The sequence below is a fragment of the Syngnathus scovelli genome, chromosome 1, assembly GCF_024217435.2.
Source record: "Syngnathus scovelli strain Florida chromosome 1, RoL_Ssco_1.2, whole genome shotgun sequence".
Lineage (NCBI taxonomy): Eukaryota > Metazoa > Chordata > Actinopteri > Syngnathiformes > Syngnathidae > Syngnathus > Syngnathus scovelli.
The window spans coordinates 9,890,957-9,914,845 of NC_090847.1; the positions used below are offsets into that span (position 1 = coordinate 9,890,957).

At 40.9% G+C, this 23,889-nt stretch overlaps 1 protein-coding gene across 6 annotated transcripts in view; it reads left to right on the forward strand.

The window, feature by feature from the left end:
• diaph2 (diaphanous-related formin 2) overlaps positions 1–23,889 on the forward strand; it is a 334,433-nt gene that overhangs the window by 71,051 nt on the left and 239,493 nt on the right. For all 6 annotated transcript variants that reach the window (XM_049746603.2, XM_049746754.2, XM_049746826.2 and 3 more), the window contains one exon: positions 22,444–22,583. In XM_049746603.2, coding sequence (XP_049602560.1) covers positions 22,444–22,583 — 140 coding nt within the window. The remainder of the gene's footprint in view (positions 1–22,443; positions 22,584–23,889) is intronic.

Here is a 23,889-nt window from a genome sequence, read left to right on the forward strand (position 1 = left end):
CCCATGTCGCCTGTCATCCAAAGGCAAGTTATATATGCGAGTATATTAATGTTAACCTTTTAGACGTACTAGATGTCTTTGAAGATCAATTTGAATATTTTTGCTCATTCTTTAAAAACACACTCAATGTATATACGCATATATATATTTTTCATCACACTCTCTCTCTTTTTCCTTTCTAAGTCTGTGGTCTCTTGGCCATTCCTTAGAGGCAAGTTTCTGACATGAGACGGAGCGGCCGGCTCTGTTCCTCCCTTTGATAGCGGTGTGAGGTCTAATGAAAGCTACGGCATGTTAGCTGGCAAAGAAACAGTGAGACTGTGTAAGCTGTGGGGGTCCAGGTCTTGGAATTGGATAGTTAGAATGGTGCCACAGTGCATTAGTGCAAGGGACGCCGAATAGGAATGTCAGGAATGGCTTTTTAGCCCTCTCCTGCCTGTGATTTCGTCTCTTGTCAGTGAGACTGTTGGTTAAAGTGATGCCTGATTAATTGAATGAGCCACACACTCCGCATGGACACCACTGATAAGGACTCCTTGGTAAGCACGGTGCCCATGTTTTCACCAAGCTATACAATATGTGGTGGTTCACTTTGGAGTGGTACACGTTTGTTTCTGTTGTTGGCAAAATAGCAGACGCAACCTTTAAGTAACCTCTTTTGGCGAACAAACTACACACAATGGAACAAAAGTATCTACGAGCCTAGACTCAACTCTACTTGCCATTGAGGACTCGCACCCAATGCCTCATCAGCTGGCTTTCAAAGCACATCAAACCAATATCGGTGTTGAAATAAACCACTTCTGCTCAGTCATAGGTTGAGCTGATTTGTCTGTACTATTTGGTGATATTATATGGCTGGAAACGACAGATGTAAACCCAAAGGCTTGTGTTAACTGTAGTATTACAGTCCACTTAGATGCAGATCCTGTTTTCGTGCCCTTTGTCGCAAGCATAAAATTTGTCTCCCTAGATTAAAGTTCATCTACAGGGCCCTCTCAAGACAGAAGACAAACTGGCTAGATCTCTTTGAGCGATTCGTGTCATGTTTTCTTTGTTTTTTTTTCCCAATGTCGTGCGCTTTTCCCGGTTTCTTTTTCTCCATGTAATTACATTTTTTTTTTTGTGTAGAGCCAAGTCGTGTGACAGTTGTCCGGTGCAGTGGTGCTTGAGAATCGAACCCAAGCTGCTATGGTCACACAGTTTCAGAGTCAAGTGTGCTCACCAGCTGCCTTAAAGTCTTGATTGCTTGCCGCCATACAATATTGAAGTATAAAACTGACAGCTCCAAATTGAGTCCGTCTTGTTTATTCCGAAATGTTGCTCTTCCAGCCACAATCAACCAAGTATTGAGCTGTATTAAAAAGTACTTGAAAAGACTAACATGTTTCCCTCTCACCCTAAGGGTGACATCAAATAGAGTTCTCTTACTAAGCGGATCTCGGCTCTCCACGTTCATCACATGTGGAATGCTGTTGAAATGGCACAGCACAGGCCGGCGTTGAGATGTGCGGAAAGGATCGATTCCTCCTTGATGCTGCCAAACGTCGCTCTCCACGCTTTAGCGCCGATGCATTAGAAGATTAAATGTAGCGTCTGGACGTGGCTGTTGCTTCCTAATTGATCCTAAGCCTCCTCTGCTCCTCCTTCTGCACTGCATTTCAGCTGCCTTTGCTGGCATCTGATGAGCTGCTGCAACGTATCAATTCCTGATGCCAATTTGTTGATTACAAATTTGGATGTGACGAATGCACCCTAATGCCATAATCACACACTTGTGATGACGGGGCAGTCAAAAATGTGGTGCCAGAAGGCATTCAGTGATTGAAGGCTGTTATGAAGACCCTCTTCGCTGCCTTTGCCATTTCTTTGGTGGGAGTGAAGGTATCGTCAGCTGTGATTGCATCTGGAGGGCAAGATGAGTTAAATGTCAATGGAAAAGAATTGGCAGTAATTGCTGTTTTAATGTCAGATTATCATACTTGTCAAAGTGGAATTGAGATTCTGAATGAATCATGTAGTAATGTAGCAAGAGTTAAATTATGTGAGATGTCATCCTGTCTCACAAAGACCCAAGTTCAGACAGCAACAATGAATTCACTAGCTTATTGCTTTGTTTCTTCACCTTTGGATTTTTATTTCCAGCCTTTTCCGTTTAAGACAGACCAACCCAGTCGCAAAGATATCGTCAGTCTGTAACGTTCATTAGGATTATCATATTTTCCGGACTATAAACCGCAACTTTTTGCACAAGCTTTGAACCCTACAGTTTATAGTCCCGTGTGGCTTATCTATGGAACTTTCATATTTTTTCTGATCTTGTATGATTTGTGCTCTTAAATATGGAAATGAAACATGAACACACCAGCATAGTCCAGTGCGTCTTATATATGAACAAAACAGGATTCCCCCCCCCCCCCCTATTTTAGCTGGTGCGTTTTATATTCGGGTGCGACTTATTGTCCAGAAATTATGATAGTTTACCCAGTAAGAAATATAACATTTCCGATTCAATAAAAGTTTCAGATACAAAGGCAAAAAAATAGGCTTTAATCAACCCCTGACTGATAAATTACCTGATTTATATTTTTCTCTGTGTAAATTGTATTACAATAGGACGTTCAACTCGTGCATTCACTCTTCTGTAACAAAATGGGTCACCTCTTTTGTGAATCATCAGCTAACCCATAGGCTAATTGATGACACCGCCTCATAGTTATTCATAAGAAGCCGATTTCACTCTGGCATTTCAGGGCACGGACTCTGCAAAGTTGAGCCGGGGTCAACGGTAGCAGCTGACAGGGTGAAATATGTTGTTTCCCCCCATTGACACCGGCTACTGGCCCAACTATCTAATTAGCTTGGTAAAGCGGGAAGTGCAGCACAGACGCTTCCTCCCGAGCTCATTTTTTAATAAGCTGATTCTTCTTTTTACCAGAACAGAGAGAGCACTAGCATCTAGCTGACCGTCCATATGACACGTGTTAAGAGCCGTGGCGGCCAGAAAAGATGTCGTCGTAGGATATACCGTAGACTCAAAAATGTTGCGTTCCCCCCCCACATTCTCACTCCAAAACAAATTCCCCTGCGCAGTTTTCAGCGAGTAGGAAAATTGCGCGGCGGTTCCACACAAAGGCATGGGATGTATTTCACCTTTTAGATGCAATCTTCAAGTGTTTATTGTTTGTCGCCTCACTCCCCTCTGCGGCGCGTTAGCGCGGTAAATAATGCTAATAATTTCAGGATGTTCACCTTGACAGGAAACCGACTGTTTTCTTTCAAGAGCTCATTCAAAGACTCATGCAGTGCAGTCATTTTTTTTTTTTTTTTTTGGTATGCAGTGACAAGACACTTTGCCTGCTATTGTTTAACCAATGGGGAATAGCGCTGTATGTTCCTCCCTTTCGTGATGGAACGACTGTGTTGCGCACGTAGCCTCTTTCCAATGCTATCAATAGGCTGCGTTCGTTGTTTGTCAACATTTTCATTGCTTGCTTGTGCCTTCGCTCCGTGCTGTTTTGTGGGAAATGAACCAATTCAGTCAATTGCTCTGGTTGAAAGACGTGCAATTTTAGTTTTCCGACTGTTAAGCAATCACGCGGCAAGACTGAAGTCGGGCTGCCATCATGGCCGGCTGTGAATTTGTTGTGTTACTTGCAGCATTTTGCATAATCGTAACCACGACCTCGGTCACACGGTGCGAGCTACTTCGATATTGATATTATTATCGTTGAGATTTGCATACATTGGGTTTAACTGATTTGTTATGAGAACACGATTGAACTTGTGACATGATTTAGTTCCCTGCAACAAAATCAATTCTTGTTAATGTCATGGGTGATGTGTTTTGTTGGCTCATCTGCGTTGGCAATAATGTAGAAAAAAAATCTGCTTGCACGTCTTTTCTGGTCATTAGGGTAGTAAATGTATGCACGCCGGCAATACACACATGGCAGTCACATCTCTCATGAGTAGGCCAATCGTAATGGTTTATTTATTCAGCTCTGCAAGTGGAGTAAGGGTAGGCAGGCAGTGTTCATATTTCAGTCAATCTGAAGCTGTTCAGATTTATCACCAAATAGATTAGCATATATATGTATTGTATATATATAATATAATAGCAAGTAAGTATTTAACACTAAGTGAATTGTGTGTAGTTTTCCATATTTTGTGGATGTTTTATATAAGTATTATAGATTTAATATTTGTTTATCAGGACTAAAATGTCATTTATCCATTCACTTCCTATAGTGCTTGTCCTTTGGGTCCTGGGTGAACTGGAGCCAGCTCATTTTTTGGGCAAGTGGCGCGGTACACCAATCACTGAGAATATACTGTATAGACAAACAATAATTCATACTTCCATTGAAACCTATGAGGACTTTAATCCTAACCACTAGTGCACCGTGCTGCCTCCTTTCATTTCAATGTGAAAATAAACCTCTAGTAGGAAATTTGTAGAATTGTCGTTTTTTCTTTTCCTCTGTTGATGCTGTTTGTGAGATTGAATGGACTGACTTGTCTTGATGTTTGCTGCTTGTTTTAGTGAGACTTCATGTTTCTGTTTTTCACGCAGCTTGCCTCTAGAGGGCAGGCACAGACTATAAGAAAGACCACTCACCAAATCCATCACTTCATATCATGGCTACACACGCACACATTGTCAATGCTTACATATTCACTCTGGTACGTATATACACTTAGATACACCGCACACATAATTTACATTGTATGTAAGCAGTAAAATATGATATTAGCATTTGTCAGCAACAATCCTCACTGATCCGCACACGGCTAGGTTGGGTTTTAGAGTATATTGTTTGTGTGTCTTCTCTTTCTTCATTTGATCTCCCAAGCTAGATTTTTGGCAGGCACACACGCATATCTGCGCATCAGCTTGTCTCGTATACTCTATTATGATGCAGACGCGTGAATAATAAATGTGAGCGGCAGCTGGAGAGGTGGGGAGGCATTAATTTACACCCACAGGTTTCCTGGGATTTCTTTTTTTTAATATATACATATATAGGATTGGATAAATGTCATTACACTGCAGGTGGGGAGGTGATGAAGTATAATAAACTTTGATGTGGATGGGCGTGTGTCGGCTGTCACGGGCTCATAAACCGCAACACCGTGACAAGTCTCAAAAGATCTACTGCCCTGCAACCACCTGTCTTCTTTTCACACACATAGTCTCATAATATTGCTGTTTTTATTTTTCTGAAATTGTAATATAAGCACACATTGAGGCTGAAAGCTAGCAGGGGGATGTGAGCTTACCCAATGAAGTGTTGATTAAAAGCTGGCAGCCTGCAGTGCATCGGGAAGCACTGCTTTAGTCCCCAGCATCCTCCAGTTTGATTTAAGGTATAGCTGAGCGTGCAGTGCAAAAATTGAACGCCCCGAATGGCACACAAGCATTTTTTAAACTTTCATTTGAACTCAATATTGACGTTTAGGTCAATAGCTTGCTAAATGACTTTTTCAGCATGTGACAAAGATGCATGTAAACATGAATTTAACCGTGCTCCTTTCTCAATGGAGCGGCCATTTATGTATCTATTTTTTTGGACTGCATCAGTATTCCTACCTTTAAAAGTCACAATGACGTCAACTCGAATTTGTCACAGATAAATATTCTTATATGTCTGCTCACAGATGTGAAAACTCAAGTGTATTTGTCTTTGTTTCCAATTTGTCAGGATACATTGTACTTTACTGACTAGTGTACTCTGTAATCTAAAGTCTTGAAATGCCTTTGTTTCTAAGCATTTTGTGTGGCCAACTTTCTCCCATTATTTCATCTCATTTGGTTGTTTTTTCATGGCCGGCGTTCGACAAGCACACCTTAATGCAATCCAATATTAAACAGCCATTAATTCTTACCCAACCCTCTCATCTCAAATCCGTCCCACTTCCCTGTCAACAAACAACTGCAGTGGAAGTGAAGGTCAAGTCCTGTTCTCTTGCTAAGTGTGACATTAATATTCATGCACCTGTTTATTTGCCATTGCAGTTTTCCCCTTCTGTGTAAAAAAAAAAAAAAAACTAAATACAATAATTCATGCATGGGATTTACAGTTGTCAATGTGGGTGTTGCCACTGAGAAGTTCAGGTAGCTTGTTAGGGTTCCACTAGGGAACACTTGACAGGATGTCAGTGATGTCTGTAATTCCTTCATTAAAAATGCCAAATGGTGTTGATAAAATACCCAAAAAGATTAGGAGACAAGGACTGGAAGCTTGACTTTAATTGTGGTAATCTCTGCCGGTGTTTAAATCCTACTTGAGTGAACGCCCATCTATTGTTCTAGGAGACACTTCACACCTCACTGCACGTGTGCATTTGTTGCATTTTACCAATTGTGTGTGCATTTACAATGCGATAAACCTCATTATGTCTGCCCAATAAGCAGACGGGCATTATCTGGAATGTTTTATGAGGCATATATGGGTCCAATTTACCACAGCACTTGCTTCCATTGTTGGCCTGTGAATGTGATGATTGTCTTAGGTTGACTGAATTAATGTTTCTTCCTGCTCCCAACGCAGATGCACCTTTCTTGGGAGGTGATGATTATAGAACCCGTGGCTGTTACGCCTGTTATTGCCGGTGGTGCACAACAAGTTGAATGCACCTTTATACATGTTCATCATTCACAAGGCCTTACGCCTCTGACAAGGATGCAGTTTTCCGACGAGCAAATCATGAACCTTTAATCTCAGACACCTTCGAGTTCCTAATATTTAAAATTCAACCATGCCTTACTGTTAAACATGAGCCTGACGTGCCCCAAAAGGTCAAAAGGTAGGCAACTGTGCTTGTACAAAGAAAATGTTGTTCTCCAGGTCTTATGAGGTATTGTAACTCGTGTGACACCATGAAATATTGTCGTATGCGCTCCAAGTTTTAAGACTCCTGTGGTGTATTTTCATGAAAATTCTGGTCTGTCAATGTTGGTTCTAGGTTCTTTGCCTATTCCTTTATCCACGGTATCATTCGAGAAACGCTGGAAAAAAAATCAAACCCCAGCGTTACATTAATGTATAATTACCTGGCTGCCCACAAATCATGAAGTAAAAATTGTAGCCCTGATGTCTTTTCACCAGTTGTAGGATTAGATTTGATAATCTTCAGTCCCATTTCATATCTGCGCTGACAGCTTAGCCCGTATTCCTGTGTATCTGCTCCGTTCTTCACTTCTGCCACCATCCTTCCAAACAAAAATTCCATTACTGTGACATCTCTCTGAGGTATTTGTAGATGCAGCGACAGGCAAGTCATACACGCTCGCCGCATTTGTTTGAAACCTCATCTCAAGCGCGGCCTCGCTCACCCGCTGATGGGCAGATAGTGGCGACGAAGGCGGCTATTGCGCGTGCTGTCACCAGCTCCATTTGGAGCGTGTCTCCTCTCATTAATATTGACTTTGAGCTTGGCTTGGGTAGTGTGCCGCTCGTGACCCGTGAATGAGGAATTCAAAGCGAGGCTGTGGTGCTCAGTAGCCCCTGATTTCATCAGCAACACGTCTGTCATCGCTTCAGCGGCTAATGTTTCAGCTAAGTGATGCACTCATACGCATGGGCTGGACAACTGCACTATTGATTGTAGCCCTTGTAATGTTTTCTTCTCACTTTTGACAAAATGCTGGGGTTAAAGGAAGAGCATCACCCTTCATAAATCTATTCCTCTTCCTGATGTAGCGCTCCCCTGCCTCTCCTGTTTGCCTTGGGAAAAGCGCCCCGAGCAGTAAAGTCTTCTGGTTGATGAAATTTTATGCTTGGCGTCTTGGCAGAGTCCTTCATTTCACTCTCATCCTTTTCCGGTCTCCGGGCGGTGTAGAAAGCGTTCTCTTCAGGAAAATCATAAATTTCAGTCCTTGTCGCCGCACAAATTTTGAGAACTAATTTTCACATCAAATTATAAATCCTCAACTCATCTCCATGCATGTCAATTTGCATGAAGTGTATTCCAAGCGCACGTTTAAAAGCAGACAGTCACTAACTCTTTTCACACTGCCTAAACGAAAAAGCCTGAATGTTCACGCCTATTTTCCTTGTTGCTGTTGCGGGGACAGCAAGCAATTGTCTGCCTTCTGAGGTAGGATCAGAAGTCTATCAAACATGAAATTCCACATGGCCAAAACTGTGGTGTGAAGTTTAATACCCAACACTATGGCATTGCCTCCAAACACTGTGTGAGTAAATGAATGTAAATGTGTGTGTGCGTGTGTGTGTATGTGCGTGTGTATATATATAGACATACGTACATATGTACACATACGCGCACACACACACGCACACACTCACATGCACACGCACACACACACACCCGCACACACACAGTAATTTATTTGGCTTCCTCGAATGATGCATGTTCAGTCAGTGTGTGGTACTGCTGTGGCAGGCTGGCCCTGTGAACTCTGGGTGTAGCAATGGGCTTATCCATGAAAAATCATACATCACACATGCACATGTGCACGCAGTCTTAGCGACAGACTCTGCTGCTTTGAAGCACCTACGCTGGAGCTGCCTGCATGCTACTAAATTCCATTCTCAAAGAGCGTTTTGCCCCCCCCCACCACCACCACCACACCCCCACCAACCACCATCTTCATCAGTGTCTAAGAGCCCGTTGGCATAGCCACAGAACACACATGGGTACGCACAAAAGCACAAACCCAATCTGCATTCCTGATGCAATGCTCAGTCATTTAAGCAAACAGATGCATTTGGGCACATAAAACAGCATTGCAATGTGTTGGCTCTAATTACTTAAGATGAGCGTTTGTTTCTCTCCTCGGCTTATTTAGACAAGACGAGACAGGACGTTTGTACCTCGTTGACAATACATTGTTTGATTATTACCTCATTTTCAACACATTCCTTTTAGCCTTCAAACTTTGTTAGATGAACCAGGCTCTCGTAATCCAGCCCATCCATAACAGAGGGGAAGATGCGGATCTGAGACAGGCATATCAGTTCATGCATGTAGGAATAAAGGAAGATGGTTTCTGTGCGTTGAAGAATGTTTCGACTGTGATAAATCACTTGAACTAATAAGATAAATGCCGATTTCCCAACACAGAGTTACAGATTGGCTGTACCATCTCTAGTAGCTACCTGGTCAGCTGGACCACGCAATGTAACCCACTGCTAATCTCCCGTTGGCAAGATTTGTCATTACAGTAACATGAAGGCACATATCGAGACAAACACCTGTTCACGCCAAAAAAACACCTAACAGCAAATTAGTCTTCAATTAACCTGATATCGCATGTTTTTGAACGTGTGCGGGAGTCGAAGTTTCTAGAGAAAGTCACACACAAGGGCTGCGGGAATATTCAAACTACACACCGAAAGGCCCAAACCAAAATTCAACCCTTGATCCTTATGAGTGTGAAGCAGACGTGCTAAACATGCCTTATAATTTATCCATCCATCCATCCATCCATTTTCTGAACCGCTTAATCCCCGCAGGGGTCGTGGGTGTGCTGGAGCCTATCCCAGCGTCACCGGGCAGTAGGCGGGGGACACCCTGAACCGGTTGCCAGCCAATCGCAGGGCACACAGAGACAAACAACCATTCGCATTCCCACTCGCACTCACACCTCGGGACAATTTGGAGTCTTCAATCGGCCTACCAAGCATGTCTTTGGGATGTGGGAGGAAACCGGAGTGCCCGGAGAAAACCCACGCGGAACATGCAAACTCCACACAGGGAGGGCCGGAGGTGGAATTGAACCCGCACCCGCCTAACTGTGAGGCGGATGTGCTACCCAGTGCGCCACCAAGCAGCCGCCTTGTAATTTACCTCATATTTATTGGTGACACCAGAAGTCAACAGCTTTTTTGCTCAATATGATTTGGATTTAAATTTTGTATTATCTTTTAGATATAGACAAAAGAATTAGCATGCCACCGTAGTATTCTCATGCATGTCAGGATACGTCTGAGATTGTGTTTGTAAGACGTTAACATCGCTCGTTCCTCAGGTTTTCCCACTTTACCATGCCTTCCAATCCCGGTAGATGTCCCATGATGTGTGACCTTTAAGCTCGTGGTCTTTCCAATAGGCGCCCTCCTCCCAGTATCATGCTTGCCTCTTGCTTGTTCAAGTGCAATCTGAATAAATGAAAGAGACAGCACCGGCTGAGTTTGTCCTGCAATCTTTTGGCATGAGTACACACTGAGCGGCATCTCCCAACCCAAGCATCCCTCAGTGACCCGGCAAAATCAACACAGAAAGGAGTAGTGGGACGGAGCTCAAGATGTGCAGGAAAAGATGTCATTACCAAGCAGTACCCCAGGGTGTAGCAGTTCACTGGATAGGTTAACTGGTCCGGCTGCTTTGTGCCTGGTTGGCATGGTGACTGTTTCCCAGGGTAGTTTTTCTGTCCCTGTTCTGCTATTCTCTGCGGTCTCCCTGTAACCGTCATTCATGATGCGGCCAATGTAAGCACCGCGTTGGTGAGGAAGCTCTCTATGTATTCGACAGTTGAGCCTATGATATCTCCGTTCGGAAAGATCTTCTGAAGCATAGGAACGGTTGTAAAATGGCGAGGCACTCTTCTGAGGGAGAAGGTGTTGGAATATTACATTTTTACAGCGGTTACAATAAAACTCTTAATCTCTCTTTTATTACTCTTCAATAAGTGAGTTGTTTCTGCATCTCCGTTCTGAATTAAGAATCTGAGAGGAAAGTCAGCACACAAAGTATCCAGGCCGTCTTTGATGAATGACTCTATCTCAAAGCATTAGGCGTTCTATTTTTCATATTGGGCCTTGGGGCCACGCTGGAGAAAACTTCTCTGTGCACACCCGTGCAAGGTGCCACAAACCTCAGAGATGGTGACTAATCCAGGCCTACCGTCTGCCGGCGAAAGTGGCCGCTACCAGCACTGCCAAAAGGTCACACCTGTCAGATGTTGTGTGGGGACAGACAGGGAAGGTAGCACTGCATGGGAAGATACAACTGATGGTGTCGCAACAGTTTTTTATGTCTCAGAGGGAAACTGGCTGACAAATATCGATTTGTTACGTTTGGAACAGATAGAATATGCATTGTATGTTGAATCGATGTTTTTAATAGTATAATTAACATTATAGTTGACAGATTCTTTAATGATCTAATGAACCCCACCATTGTTCAGGTAATAATGTTTTCCCTTGCCGTCAGGGCTGACACTAACAATCGGATTTTAGAATTCATTATCCTGTCGATTATTACATCAAATACTTGGGTGATCGCCCTTGACTGCCTTACAGTTGAATTTTCTTTTTCTTCAGGAAAATGTCGTACAGTGATAAGCATGTCTATGGAAATAAGATACATATATATACATATATATATATATATATATATATATATATATATATATATATATATATATATATATATATACACATATATATTAGCGTTAAAGCTGTCACAAGCAAATACTTAGAGAATCAATAATCCTATTGATTATTCAACTTGTTATGCTAACATGCTCTTAATTGATATTTTGTAAACATTTCACAACACCTTTCGTCCATACTTGATCACTGCTTGGCATTGGGTTTATCTTTGAAGCAATCTGTGGTAAACTAATTTAGCTGGAGAAGCTTTAACTTGTACCGAGACAAGATTAACCAGGCATAAAAATCTAGTGGAAAACCCTTTGCAGTCGTGATGTGATATTCCTTCAAAGTAAACATTTTCAAGTTATTTTTGATATAAGCTACAGTCTCATGTCTAGCTCCCTTGGTGGCTCGAGTGCCCCTCGTAACTGTTAATGGCTGCTCCAATGGCCTGCTGGCAGTAGACGCGATGAGGACGGTCCAACGTTGCATGCAGACCGGTGCCCAGTGGTTGGGGTCCAGTGCCAAAATGCATATATAACACACGCAATCACTTCAAGTACAAATCACCTGTGTGAGAGTCACCGCCTGCACAATGAGAAGATAATCTCTCAATGTGGCTTTTTCATAAGAAGCCATTTTTTTCTATTGTGTTTTTTTGTAGTTTCCTGATTGTCTCGCATCAGTCAATCAAGTATCCTATTGATTGTAGTGATAGCAAAGAAAATCTGATGTTATTGACGGTAAAACAATCTCAGGTATGAGAAGCAGATACAAACTGACCGCCAATAAATAAATGACCACATCTGACAATGAAATTCTGACCTTCCTTTGCGAGCTTTCATGTATGTAAATATATATATACATATTTCCGTGCACAGGGATTCATATTTCAAGGTTGTTTACCTCCTTTCATTCCCAATCCAAGCTTCCGTCACTAAGACCCTTACAAAATCATTATGCTCCTGGCAAGACCCGCCACCGTTCTCTCAGGACCGCCCCTGTTGTAAATCATGCTTGTCTTCATCACCTGAATCTACCCGGAGAACCTGGGCAGCGGTTGAACATCATCAATATCCCAGCCTGTTTACCTGAGTCCACTTTTTGTCCTCAGCCACCCTGCTTTTTATTTCTCCTAATTTATTGCACAATTTTGGCAGGCGCTTCTCCAATTACAGAGGATGAGCACTGAACGACTGTTCTATGGTACCTTTGGTGTCATTACTTCTTTGAATGTGAGCCCCCCTCTTGCTGAGAATTTACGTTGTCATGTCTGCTCCAGTTGTGGAGTTGCCTTTTTGTTCTGGGGATAGTGTCAAACAGCTTTTCTACTGCCAACTATATGTGTTTGCAAGGACCGAAAATTGCTTCAATCCTGCTGCTTGTCAGTTGTCACTGGAACGACTTGACTTTGACGTACCAGTCAGGTAGACTATTTTGTTGGATTGTTAAATTCTATCAAAAAGAGAGCACTAACACAACAAAACGAAGGTTGAATCACTTGCAGTCCTTTACAAATGATCTTCAGTTATATGCATGACACGTCAAAGCTTGATTCCTAGCAATTCCAAGTTACTGTACATTCATTCAGTCAGATACACCACACCGCCAAATTTCGATATTTGTTGTTTTGTATCAGTGGTGGGATTATGATTCATGACTGCTCTAAATTCAAAATGTGAACATGTAGATGAACGAGTCAAAACGAATTGATTAAGTGACAGACTAAGAGCGCAACTTGTTCACATTGTATGAAGGGGTTGAAGTCCAAGAGATGATGGGAAAGCATGTCTCGAACTACTATTGTTTAAATTATTTGGTAGAAGTAGAAGATGACATCTGAGAAATGTTTAAGATGAACGCTTAAACAAGTGTTCGGGCAATTTAGATGGCGTTTCAACTGTCGTGCTACCTTTAGGCAACTGACAATATCTCCTGTTTCTGCTTTTTCTGCCATGTAAAATTTGCAGCACCTCACTTCATCACTTGATAAACACAGTAACAATAACAAGTGGTCACCGTCTATGTGACATTTTCTCAGGAATAAAAATATGTAAATATCCTTCTAAAGTGCTTCAAAACAAACATCGGAAAAAAAACTGCTGACGTACATAACCTGTCTACTACACACACTGCTCTTCTCACTTATAATCTTCTATCTGCGCTAGTTGAGTTGAGTTTGTAGTACAAGAGTTGCTATTTGATCACGGTAATTTTGACCCGCAGCAAAACATTTGTCAGCCAATCAGAGAAAGGGTTCACCCAAGGATAAGATGAAATGATCGAGGATAACATTGAGAAATAATTAAGTTTTATTGTTTTACTATATTTATTGTTTGATGCTTTCTTCCTTTAGCTGGTTGTCAAAAACATTTCCCAAAAAGGCATTTTCACCAACACAAAACATATAATTTTTCCGGAACACTTTGACCGGTTTTCAAAACTCTTGGTGCCTTATTCCCAGGTTAAAGTACTCATTCCAACTGAACTCAGCAATTTGACCGACTGTCATTTTTGGAAATGCAGTCTATACCTTATTTATCGTATCGCTAGATAGAATATCTTTTGTTATGGGGGCTCAAATTTGTCAAATTGCATTCTAAATTTGAATCTAATTCTATTCTTTAGGATCCGTTGCCTAACTTTTCTCAAAAATCTGAAGTGTTGTTTTAAAGATAAAAAGAACTTCAGCTTCAGAAAAAAAGCTTCAGATTTGTCCCTGAATTTTGGCCTGCTTAGTTTGGTTACATTATGATTGTCTGATTTGTATTCGGAATGAAGAAGACAGATGAAGGATAAAGGCGCTTATTAAAGGCCACCATATGTGAAGCCACGCTACAGTATATACTCATTAAATCAGTTGTATTGTTTTGCTTGTTAGGTAACCCACTTCAGCGTCCTCCTTCAAACTTTCAGCGTGTAGTTATATCGTTCTTGGCTTTCATATCCAGTTTCCCATAGCTGGGGGCAAGAGTTCATTAAGCCTTCACGTTGCAACCAATGCAACGGAGACCAAAGTAAAAACCTAAATGAGATCCTGTGTGACTTAACCTGCTTAACAGTTCACTTATTCATAGCCCTGCTGCCATGACACTGGAAGGCTTAGAGGAGGTAGCTTTACACTCACTTTAAATTCAGAAAACTATTCAACATTGTGTTGCTTGTATTTATTAGAGTAACTTTAAGGACAACATAAAATTTGATTAATCCATTCCTAGAAAATTGTGCTTCATCAAATGCAATTTGGGTGGGCCAAACTGCAAAGACTTGACTTTAGGTTGAGTCGTCAGTAGACAAATCCGTATCTGATCATGAATGAATTTTTGTCTAATCCTCAGTCCATTCCGCATACATTAGGATTTACAAAGGTGGAATCACTATAAATCGCAGCCGGTAACCAAAGTTTTTGGGAAAAATGGGTCTTAAAATGTTCTCAAAAATGGGCATTCCACCAATAAACATTTCAACAGGAAAAAAAATATGTCAACAAATCCACAATGTTTTTTGTGTTTGGTGAGTCATTAGCTATGCCTTCCATTTTTTCCAAAATGAAAAAACAGCTTCACATAATACATAACAAATTGTATTTGACTTTGGAGACTCAGTAGTGTGTCATATTGTTATGTTGTTTTCATATTAAAATATTTCCCTTCCTTCATCTCTAGAGTCGGTCGGTCCAAGTATTTCATTTTGTCACACTACTACAAATAACACATCTCTCTGCAGGAAGTGTTCACTCAATTTTATTTTCGCCACCACCCACCCCACTCTCTCCTACCTGACGGTGAGCTGCTTCATTCTTTTATAAGGATGGCATTGAAATTCAGCACAGACAGTAAGTAGTGCAGAAATGCTTTAAGCAGTCCCCACACAACCATTCCCCATAAGTATGGGCACAAAAAGCTGACAATGTGTCATTTCATAGCTGTAGTATTGTCTTATGTTAGACATTCATTTCGTAGTATTCGGTATCGGCGGTCATTGTTTATCTTGTGCTGAATTTGTCAGACTTAAGATATTATAGGAAGCCAGTTGACTCACAGTAACCTACGAGATTCTCACTTCAAATATTGTGAGTGCTCCACTGGTCTTTCATTGAATTTTGTGACTCAATCACGATGGAAAACAATGCGTCAGAACGAGATAAATCTAATCTTATATTATTTCTGTCAAAACTTGACACCGGCTCTACCCACAATGCAACAGTTGTGCCAGTGCTCATTAATTCCCTTCAGTCAACAGTCCCAGCTACAGCCCCGTACAGCCGTCACACTACGCTATCTCCACAATTTATACAAAATGCAATCATTTTTTTGATGTGCTTTCACACCGTGTCACATTCTTATGACACACTTCTGCATATAAAATCAATTCATATGTAGAGATTAGAGTAATGCATTTGTGCAACAAAGGCTCACTTGAAATTGGTTCGCTACCAACTTTATGCAATGTGCTCAAAATAATGCAGTAGGAAATGGCCAATTTGTTGCACTTTAAGTACTATATTCTATTATTTTAAAGCGCGACAGTGAGAGCTCAAAACTCCTTTCAATGCCACAAACTCTTGTTGTCACGTATTGTAACCTTAATTAACTGAATAGGCAAAACCCATTTTAACATTCTTAATATTTGTTAAGTGTATTAATAGGTAAACCACAGTTATTTTATATTGTACCCGTAGAGGTCCCACATTGAGGTCTTGCTGGGAAAAGAAAGCGATAATGTAAGGTTTAGTCAATATCTTGGGTCACCATTTTCTGTCTGGTCTTGTACGTATTTGTCAAAATAATCCCCCTCTACCTTCAATGGATGGCACCATGTTGGAACAGATGACATCATGTCATTGACTGGGCCGTCCCTTTCACCCACCACCTGCTATTGAGTGGATAGCCTGATTTTCTATGGATGGAAATCGTTTTTTTTTCACAAGGCGACTTCAATATTTTCACTCTGTGACTTTAATATTTACACTAGGTGCCTTTAATATTTTCATTAGGTGACTTTAATAAGCCGTCATATGAGAGAAAAAGTCCACAGTACGCCAGGCAGGCCACCGAGTGAGCTTCTTGCCGCTGCTGCCACGACACCTGGTTTCTCGATATAACCAAAATCCACACGGCCTGGGCAGTAGACTAACGAATCAGAGTTATTTTCCCAATTTTGCAGCATCGATATTGACAAAAAGGTTTGTAAATCAGTAACTGAAAAGCTTTGTTTTATATGGTTCTATTTTAGCCTTTTGAGGTTCCACTATAATTCATTTTTTCTATAGGCCTACAGTTAAGCAACTTTGAGCTGTTATAAAACTGTTCTATACAATGAAACATTAAATTCCTCTCTTATTGGACATATTTGTGATGCTGTTTCAAACCGTGATGCTGGGGCTACACTGAAGGTCAACCGCAAGTGGGATTAAAGCCAGAGCATCTTGCTGACGAGGGTCTATTGGTGTGCCCTCTCCTTGGCCACATCTGGTTCGCAGCCAGTCGGGCCGGACATGTTTGTTGTGCTTTTTTTTGTGCGTGTGTGTGTGTTTCTGCCAAAAGCTTGAACTGTCTCGTGCGGGTCAGAGCTAAGTGAGAGTCTGAAAGTGAAAATAGAGGGCATGTCCTTTTGAGAGCTAAATGCAGTGGAAAGGAGGGTCAAGGTGAATGTAACACAGACACCTTAACCTTGACCTAATTAAGATTACAAGATGAAAGGCTCAAGTAAAAGAATAAGCAGCGATGAACTGACCCTCGATTTCCCCCCCAGTTGCCAAAGTTAGTGCTGTGGACAGAGTTATTGCTTCCATTCAAGGACCTGAATTATTTATAATTTTGTGCTTTATGGGGAGTCATCCAACTCAAAGTCTTTGCAATTCAGCATTGCCCATCTTTTTGTTTCAAATTTGGTGCCAATCAAGGACAACCCCGATTTTGAAGAATGCCGGAAAATGGCCAAAAGGAGCAATGTAGAAAATGAATGGACGGCCATCATGTTTGAGCCCTAAATACAAAGTATGATATAGTCCACTTCCCATCTGTTCATCAGGTTTACTAATGCTAATAATAGTCACCACACTTCACAATAATGTCAGCGATTGCTTTGTTGCCAAATCGACACCGCAACATGGAAATGGTTCACAAGCACAATGTTCATGAATACAGAGTTTTCTTTTTATAATGCGGCCTTTTACAAAGATAAATTGGCTGTCGGATGTGATTATAGGTAGAGGCTGAAAGGATGCAGTTAAATGGAATTGCTTGAAAGTAGTCGTTTTTACTTGACAAGTAAATTTGAGACGAACGTCACAGAGCAAACACTTTGCGTCAGATGTTAACAAAACGTATAAATCCACTATCAAAATTTTACATACCAGTTGGAGATTGTGGAATTGGGATATGACAAATAAATATAAATGTATGCAGATGGCCTTCTGGGTATCGCCTTTACAAGCTAGTCATAGCACTTCTTAAAAGAATAGAGCTAGACATAGTATGTAATATCTTTAGGTTGGTGCATGTCTACAACTCTGAGATTACACAATACACACGTTATACGTACAGGGTTTCTTGCCCTCTATCTCATTGTTTTTTGTTTTTTTTTTGTCTTTCCCTTTCTCAGTTCAGCAGCGGTGTCGTGTAACACTACCAGGCTTGCTTATTGAGAAAACGTTGGCGGTCTAATTGCATTGGCGTTATCGGCGAGTAGCCCAGCCGCAACACAACAAACCGCTCTGTACATTCTTCTCTCTTTTTTTTGTTTTCCTCGAGAGCGAAATGGCGACAGGAATATAAATAGAGAAGAAAGCCTTGCTGGTACGGTTTAGATAGACTGCTGTCACCCAGGTTTCAAAAACACCTCACAGTGGACAGAGTGAGAAACTGTCAGGGAGATATGACTGTTGGGGAAAAAAAACGCAATGATTGGAGAAAGAACGGCTTGGTTGCATGGTCTGCTGGGAAATCCCCCCACTGCGCTAGGAGCCATGTGCTCGGGTGGCGAGATGAAATGCCTTATCTTCTGGTGGCAGGGCTCTGTCCTTTAAAGTAGGGAAGCTCAGGATAAGTCATTGTCCAGCCAGCCACCATCTTAACTGATCCGTGTTCCCGTTGACCTTTACCACAGCTGCCCCAGACGCTCAGCCAACTCTAGACTGTGCTGAATGTGCTAAAAGAGCACTGATTTCTTTAATACGTCCAGACGTCCAGTATTAACTCGTTTTCACGAAGCGTTCAGGTAAAATAAAATCAACATACGATCATGGCATATTTCGATATTATTGAATATTAGAGGGGCAACCTCTTGTTCTACTAATGAATTCAAACAACACTAACAAGACATCAGCATAAAGAAATTAATGTGATGAACAACTAGTTTGAAATTAAATCCAATTTTATTTCTCGATGGATGGATGGATAATGTAAGGTAATCTTTAACACTTTGTAGGGAATGTTTTTCCAACAAAGTTCCACAATTGAAGTCATCTCATACCATATACGTATGTCCTTGTATAGCAGAAGACTTGATTCTACTGAAATAAGACCAAAGTTGCAGATTTTAGCACTTGAAACTTGCTTAGACAAACCTTAAAATTCTGCTTGCATTAGAAAATCTGCATTTTCAGTTGTTTTCTTTTTGAAAGAAAAGCTGTGTTTTGCGTAGCATACGCAAACCTAGCAACCCACCATTATGTTCTAGAATGATTTGGAGTATAGAGGCGACATCATGATGCAAGTATCATGGAGGGAGCTCGAAAGATGATGATGTTTGGATTCAAGGATTATGTTTTTGCTAAAGTCGACAAAAACAAAGTCAACTTGCGTAGTTAGCAACTCAAACGGAGAAACAACTACGAAATTGCCTTGAAATCTGTCAATATCAAACACACTTGAGTTAGACATTTTGAAAGCTTTTACTGCGGTAATGTAGTAGCTTGCATATCATGCTGCTTGGTTGAAAGATGCTCAAGTTTTTGCAATTTTTTTTCATGTGCTTTCTTAAGTCTGTAAGATGGACAAACCTTTTGTGAAAAGGAAATGTACCACAAGTCTCTTATTGTTTTATATTTTGCTATACACTAATTACTCAGATTGCAAAAATGATTTATTTTAAGACCACGGGGACACTCTTTGGAATTAGAAGTATGTACAAGATATAATTATCATAATTAGAGCACTGCGGCAATGTAACGATCAGAAAAAGAAAATGTGTCAGGAAGTTAATCAACCGATAAATAGTCAAATGAATGGAGCATTTAGTACATCATATCCCTGTTTGGACGATGTTAAATACATAAATACAGTGCAACACCCTGTCCTACTGTATTCATTTGTGGAAAAAAAACCCTCCAAGAATTTATCTTAACTTATATTAAAAACAAGACTCCTGCCTGGCCACATACAATTGCTTGGAGCTAGATATGTGTATTTTATTTCCTATGGATTAAAATCCCATCAAATTTGAGGTTTTCTCCTTGTGTTTGACACTGTAAAGTTTCCATTGTATGACTAAATGAGTTAAAAGTAATATGAGTGACTGTTGTTATAAGAAAATGGCATCCTTGCATATTTTTGAAAGTGAGAAGACACAGTAAGAATAGGTGAAGCGAAGGCCCACTGCAGCATCTTCCAGGCCAGACACGTCACCATCTGTTTTTTCCGGTAAACTGACAGAGAAGCTGAATAATGCATCCATCAGTCTGCCCGAGTGTGCCGAGTACTGGGCACTGAGTGCGCTGCCAGCTTGTTATGGCCTCATTACAGGTGAAGGTGACATGTTGAGGTGCAGTCGCCTTGGCATTGTCTACCTGCCCTGCCCTCCAGAGATAGTGCCGTTCTCTGTCACGCCCTGCGCCATACAGAAGGGTGACTGTGATGGAGGAGGATAGAATGAACCTCAGTCCTGCCTTAACCCCACCAAAATGAAATTGACAGGCTCCCTAAAGTAATTGCTCCCCACACTATTTTCTCAGGCAGGAAATACTCTTATCGACAGATAGGGCATTCAATAAACGACGGGAGATGAGGCTCTCGGTTGTGGTCAAAAAGGCAGTGTGTGTGTCCACGAGTGTACAATTTACACTCTCACGATGCTCCTCCGTAAATCTGCCCACCCCGCATACACTTTATTTGAATCTCCTTCTGACCGTTCTCTCCTTCACATTCTCTCGGGGGTCTCTTTTGTTTAAAGCTTTGGCTCACCGTTTTTCCTCTGCCTACGGGGCACAACTCTATTTCCCAGTAGCCGGCGTCATTCTGTTCCGATTGTATTTCTGCCGCCTGAGTGGCAGTGTAATGTTGATATTTTCCCAAGACTCTTCTTATGTGGGACGGGGTTGTGAAAGGGTGCTTTACGGTCAGTGTTTTGTTTCCATAGGTCAGACAGAGCCTGTGGTGAAGCCCGGGCCTCAGAGATGAAAAGATACTAAGTAGTGAAAAAGAGATGGAAAATGGTAATGCTTTAGTTTCTTATGCATTACTGTGCAAATAGAGACATGAGTGTACAGTATACTATGGGGTGCTGCAGCTCGATCTTTCAAGATTTTTTTGTTCAAGTGCACATAAACGATTTGTTATTCAGGGCATTCCATTACTCAAAGCTGGGTCAGGGATGGATTTGTCTTTAGACCTCAGTGGTTGATGTGCGTCAAACTTTTGATATCAGAGCTTTAGTCTGAGATGTTCTGGAATTTAGTCCCTACATGCTTCCTGAGTGTTTTTCTTTGTGGAGTTGAAAGTTTGACTAAATCCATTGAGTGTTTCATATTTTGTTTGGGAGTGATTTGGACTCATGCTGGAAACTCATGTTGCATTTACGGTCCTTCGAAAATGAAAAGTATAGGAACTGTTTGTTTAAAAAAGCACGTCAAAACCTTTTAAAGTGAGGCACCCGCTTCAAAACCCAGATTCAATTGTGTTTTTTTTTTTTCAAATCCAACCTGGGTCTCTGTTTATATGTGGTCCTCGATCGGATATGTAAATGCAGGAGGTATAATAAGGTCTAATAAAGGTTATTTTTCCTCTCCCTATTCAGATGGCCCAAGGTTTTCTTCAGTGTCATATAATAATTCTGTCCTTTATTTAACATGTACACTTTATTTATCTGGACGAAGGTTGAATTCAGCTTTTGTGCAGTCTTTTCGGTCCAACTTAATCTGTTTGAGTTTGTTGCACATAATAAAATGAGCCAATATTCCCAAGGCAGAACCGTGTACTCTGACCCTTCCTGCAGAGAGCCACTGTGCTGCACGTTTACTTTTCTTTTATTGATTTTGGCTTCATAATGACTGCACCTACTTTTTCTTCCTTTCCCTGGGTGACAACCAGGCCGGAAGACCTCCTATTCCTCTGCTAGTGCACCACGTATTTTTTGCTTTTACTGACACTGGGTTAGTTTGCTGTCATAGTACGATGATGCAGTTGTCTTTTAGTGCTCTATGTTATGGATTCTCATCAAGGGTGTGGAAAGCTACTGGTATTGACACACACAAGTATAATTTGTATTATTTTTCCACAATATAGAAAAAAAAATACATACTATATATATTTTTCCACTATCTAAGACAGTTGATTATACCTTACAGGAGAGCAGCTTGCATGCTTTAGGACAAATAAATGAGCTATGCCGCTATGTGCAAAACTGCCTATTAGCGCCGTTGACTTTGTTGTAAAACCAGCAGTTTGGGGATCAACAGAGTGCATGCGATTTTGCCGAGAAGTCATGTTCATAACGCTTCTAATGCCGTGTTTTCTATTTGTATGGTATCTTTACTTCCCTTTGAATGTGATTTGAACATAGTAATTCAGCCAAAAGCAAAACATTTTTTTTTTCTCTGGGTAACGTGTTGAAGCAGTGGAATAGAGATATATTTGCATGCACAATCTTTTTACGACTGTTGTCAAATTTTAAGTTGATAAATGACCATTAGAACAGATTTGATCAGGCACTAGCTTTTAAAATAAACAACATATACTGATCTTTGAGAGTGTGTTTATTTTGTGCATGAAACCAAGCATCATATGTCCAATAATTCACAAATAATTCAAATGGCTTGAAAAATAAGGTTTTTTTTTTTCATAGCATCCTCATGTGAGTTAATGTTTTTTGCTTTCAGGGAGGACTGAGGAACAACAAGCATGAATGTACGCTCTCATCCCAGGAATATGTCCATGAGCTTCGTTCTGGTATCACAGAAGAAAAACTGCTCAATTGCCTGGAGTCGCTTCGGGTTTCTCTCACCAGTAACCCAGTCAGGTTAGTCCGTCACATTTTGGGATTTGTCTTTGTACCGGTACTGTATTTTATAAAAGACATGAAAATGTCATCATTTTATTAGTTGAACTGACTCATTGTTCAAAAAAAATTGTTTTCCTTTTTGTTACCAAAGACCTTGCTTTGTCCGCAATAAATGGGCTCCTCAGTTTTATTTCTGGTCCCACGACTACAGGGAAATGTGCTTATGAACTGACTGAAGGCTGCGTATGAATCAATGATGGACACATGAACGAAATGCTCAATGGCGTCAATGAAGTACAACAAAACCCAATTGTGGCATGGTGTTCCCATAGGAACAATTGCATTATCTTAATGTTTGTATCGGTCAATGTTACGGCTGTGTTAAATTAATAGGAACAAAGACCATACAGTGATCTGTTCTCATTGAAAACTATTTGTTTTAATAACATAGCCACAACATTTTTTTAACTACGTGTCGGCATATGTAATTAAAATGTGTCCTACATTCACTTTGACCACTTTGCAGGTACTAACGGTGAGCATTCAGTCATTAGTGTTCCTGCCTTCTCAACCAAGAAATTGAGATGTGATATACTTGAGTTGGAGTTATTATACCCTACGCCCACGTGAAGCCTGACTTCATTTAAATAAAACAATTTTGATTCCCTCACTGGCTTATATATTACGCCCCCCCCCCCCACCCACACACGCACACACACGCACGCACACACACGCACACACACACACCCTTGATGAAATTATATTCAACGGAATGAGGTTTTAATATATTTTGTTGTGAAAACCTAATTAACCCCTTTGAATGTCAGGAGGACAGTGAAGTCAAATACCTCTGGCCATGTGCCTCAAGGGGGATTTAAGTCAGAGTTCCCACCCAGAAAGATGCCATTATGTGGATGTACTACGTGAGTCCGGGTTTTTATTGTGGGTGTTTTCCAATGACCTGCAAGCATGTAAGGGTCACCGTGCGTTATGGAGCGATCATCTCCTGTGGCTCGGCAGGTCCACAGGGTTCTTGAGGGCATCAGAAAGATTATTCATGATTATAATATCCCCACTGGAGATTTGATGCTGCGTGCAACTACTGGAGCAACAACACACACTACACACACACACACGCACACACACGCATGCACGCGCACACACACACAGACACACACACACACACACACACACACATATATATATATATATATATATATATATATATATATATATATATATATATATATATATATATATATATATATATATATATAGAGATTACACTAAAATCTACTATGGAAGTTATGGATTGTACTAAGAT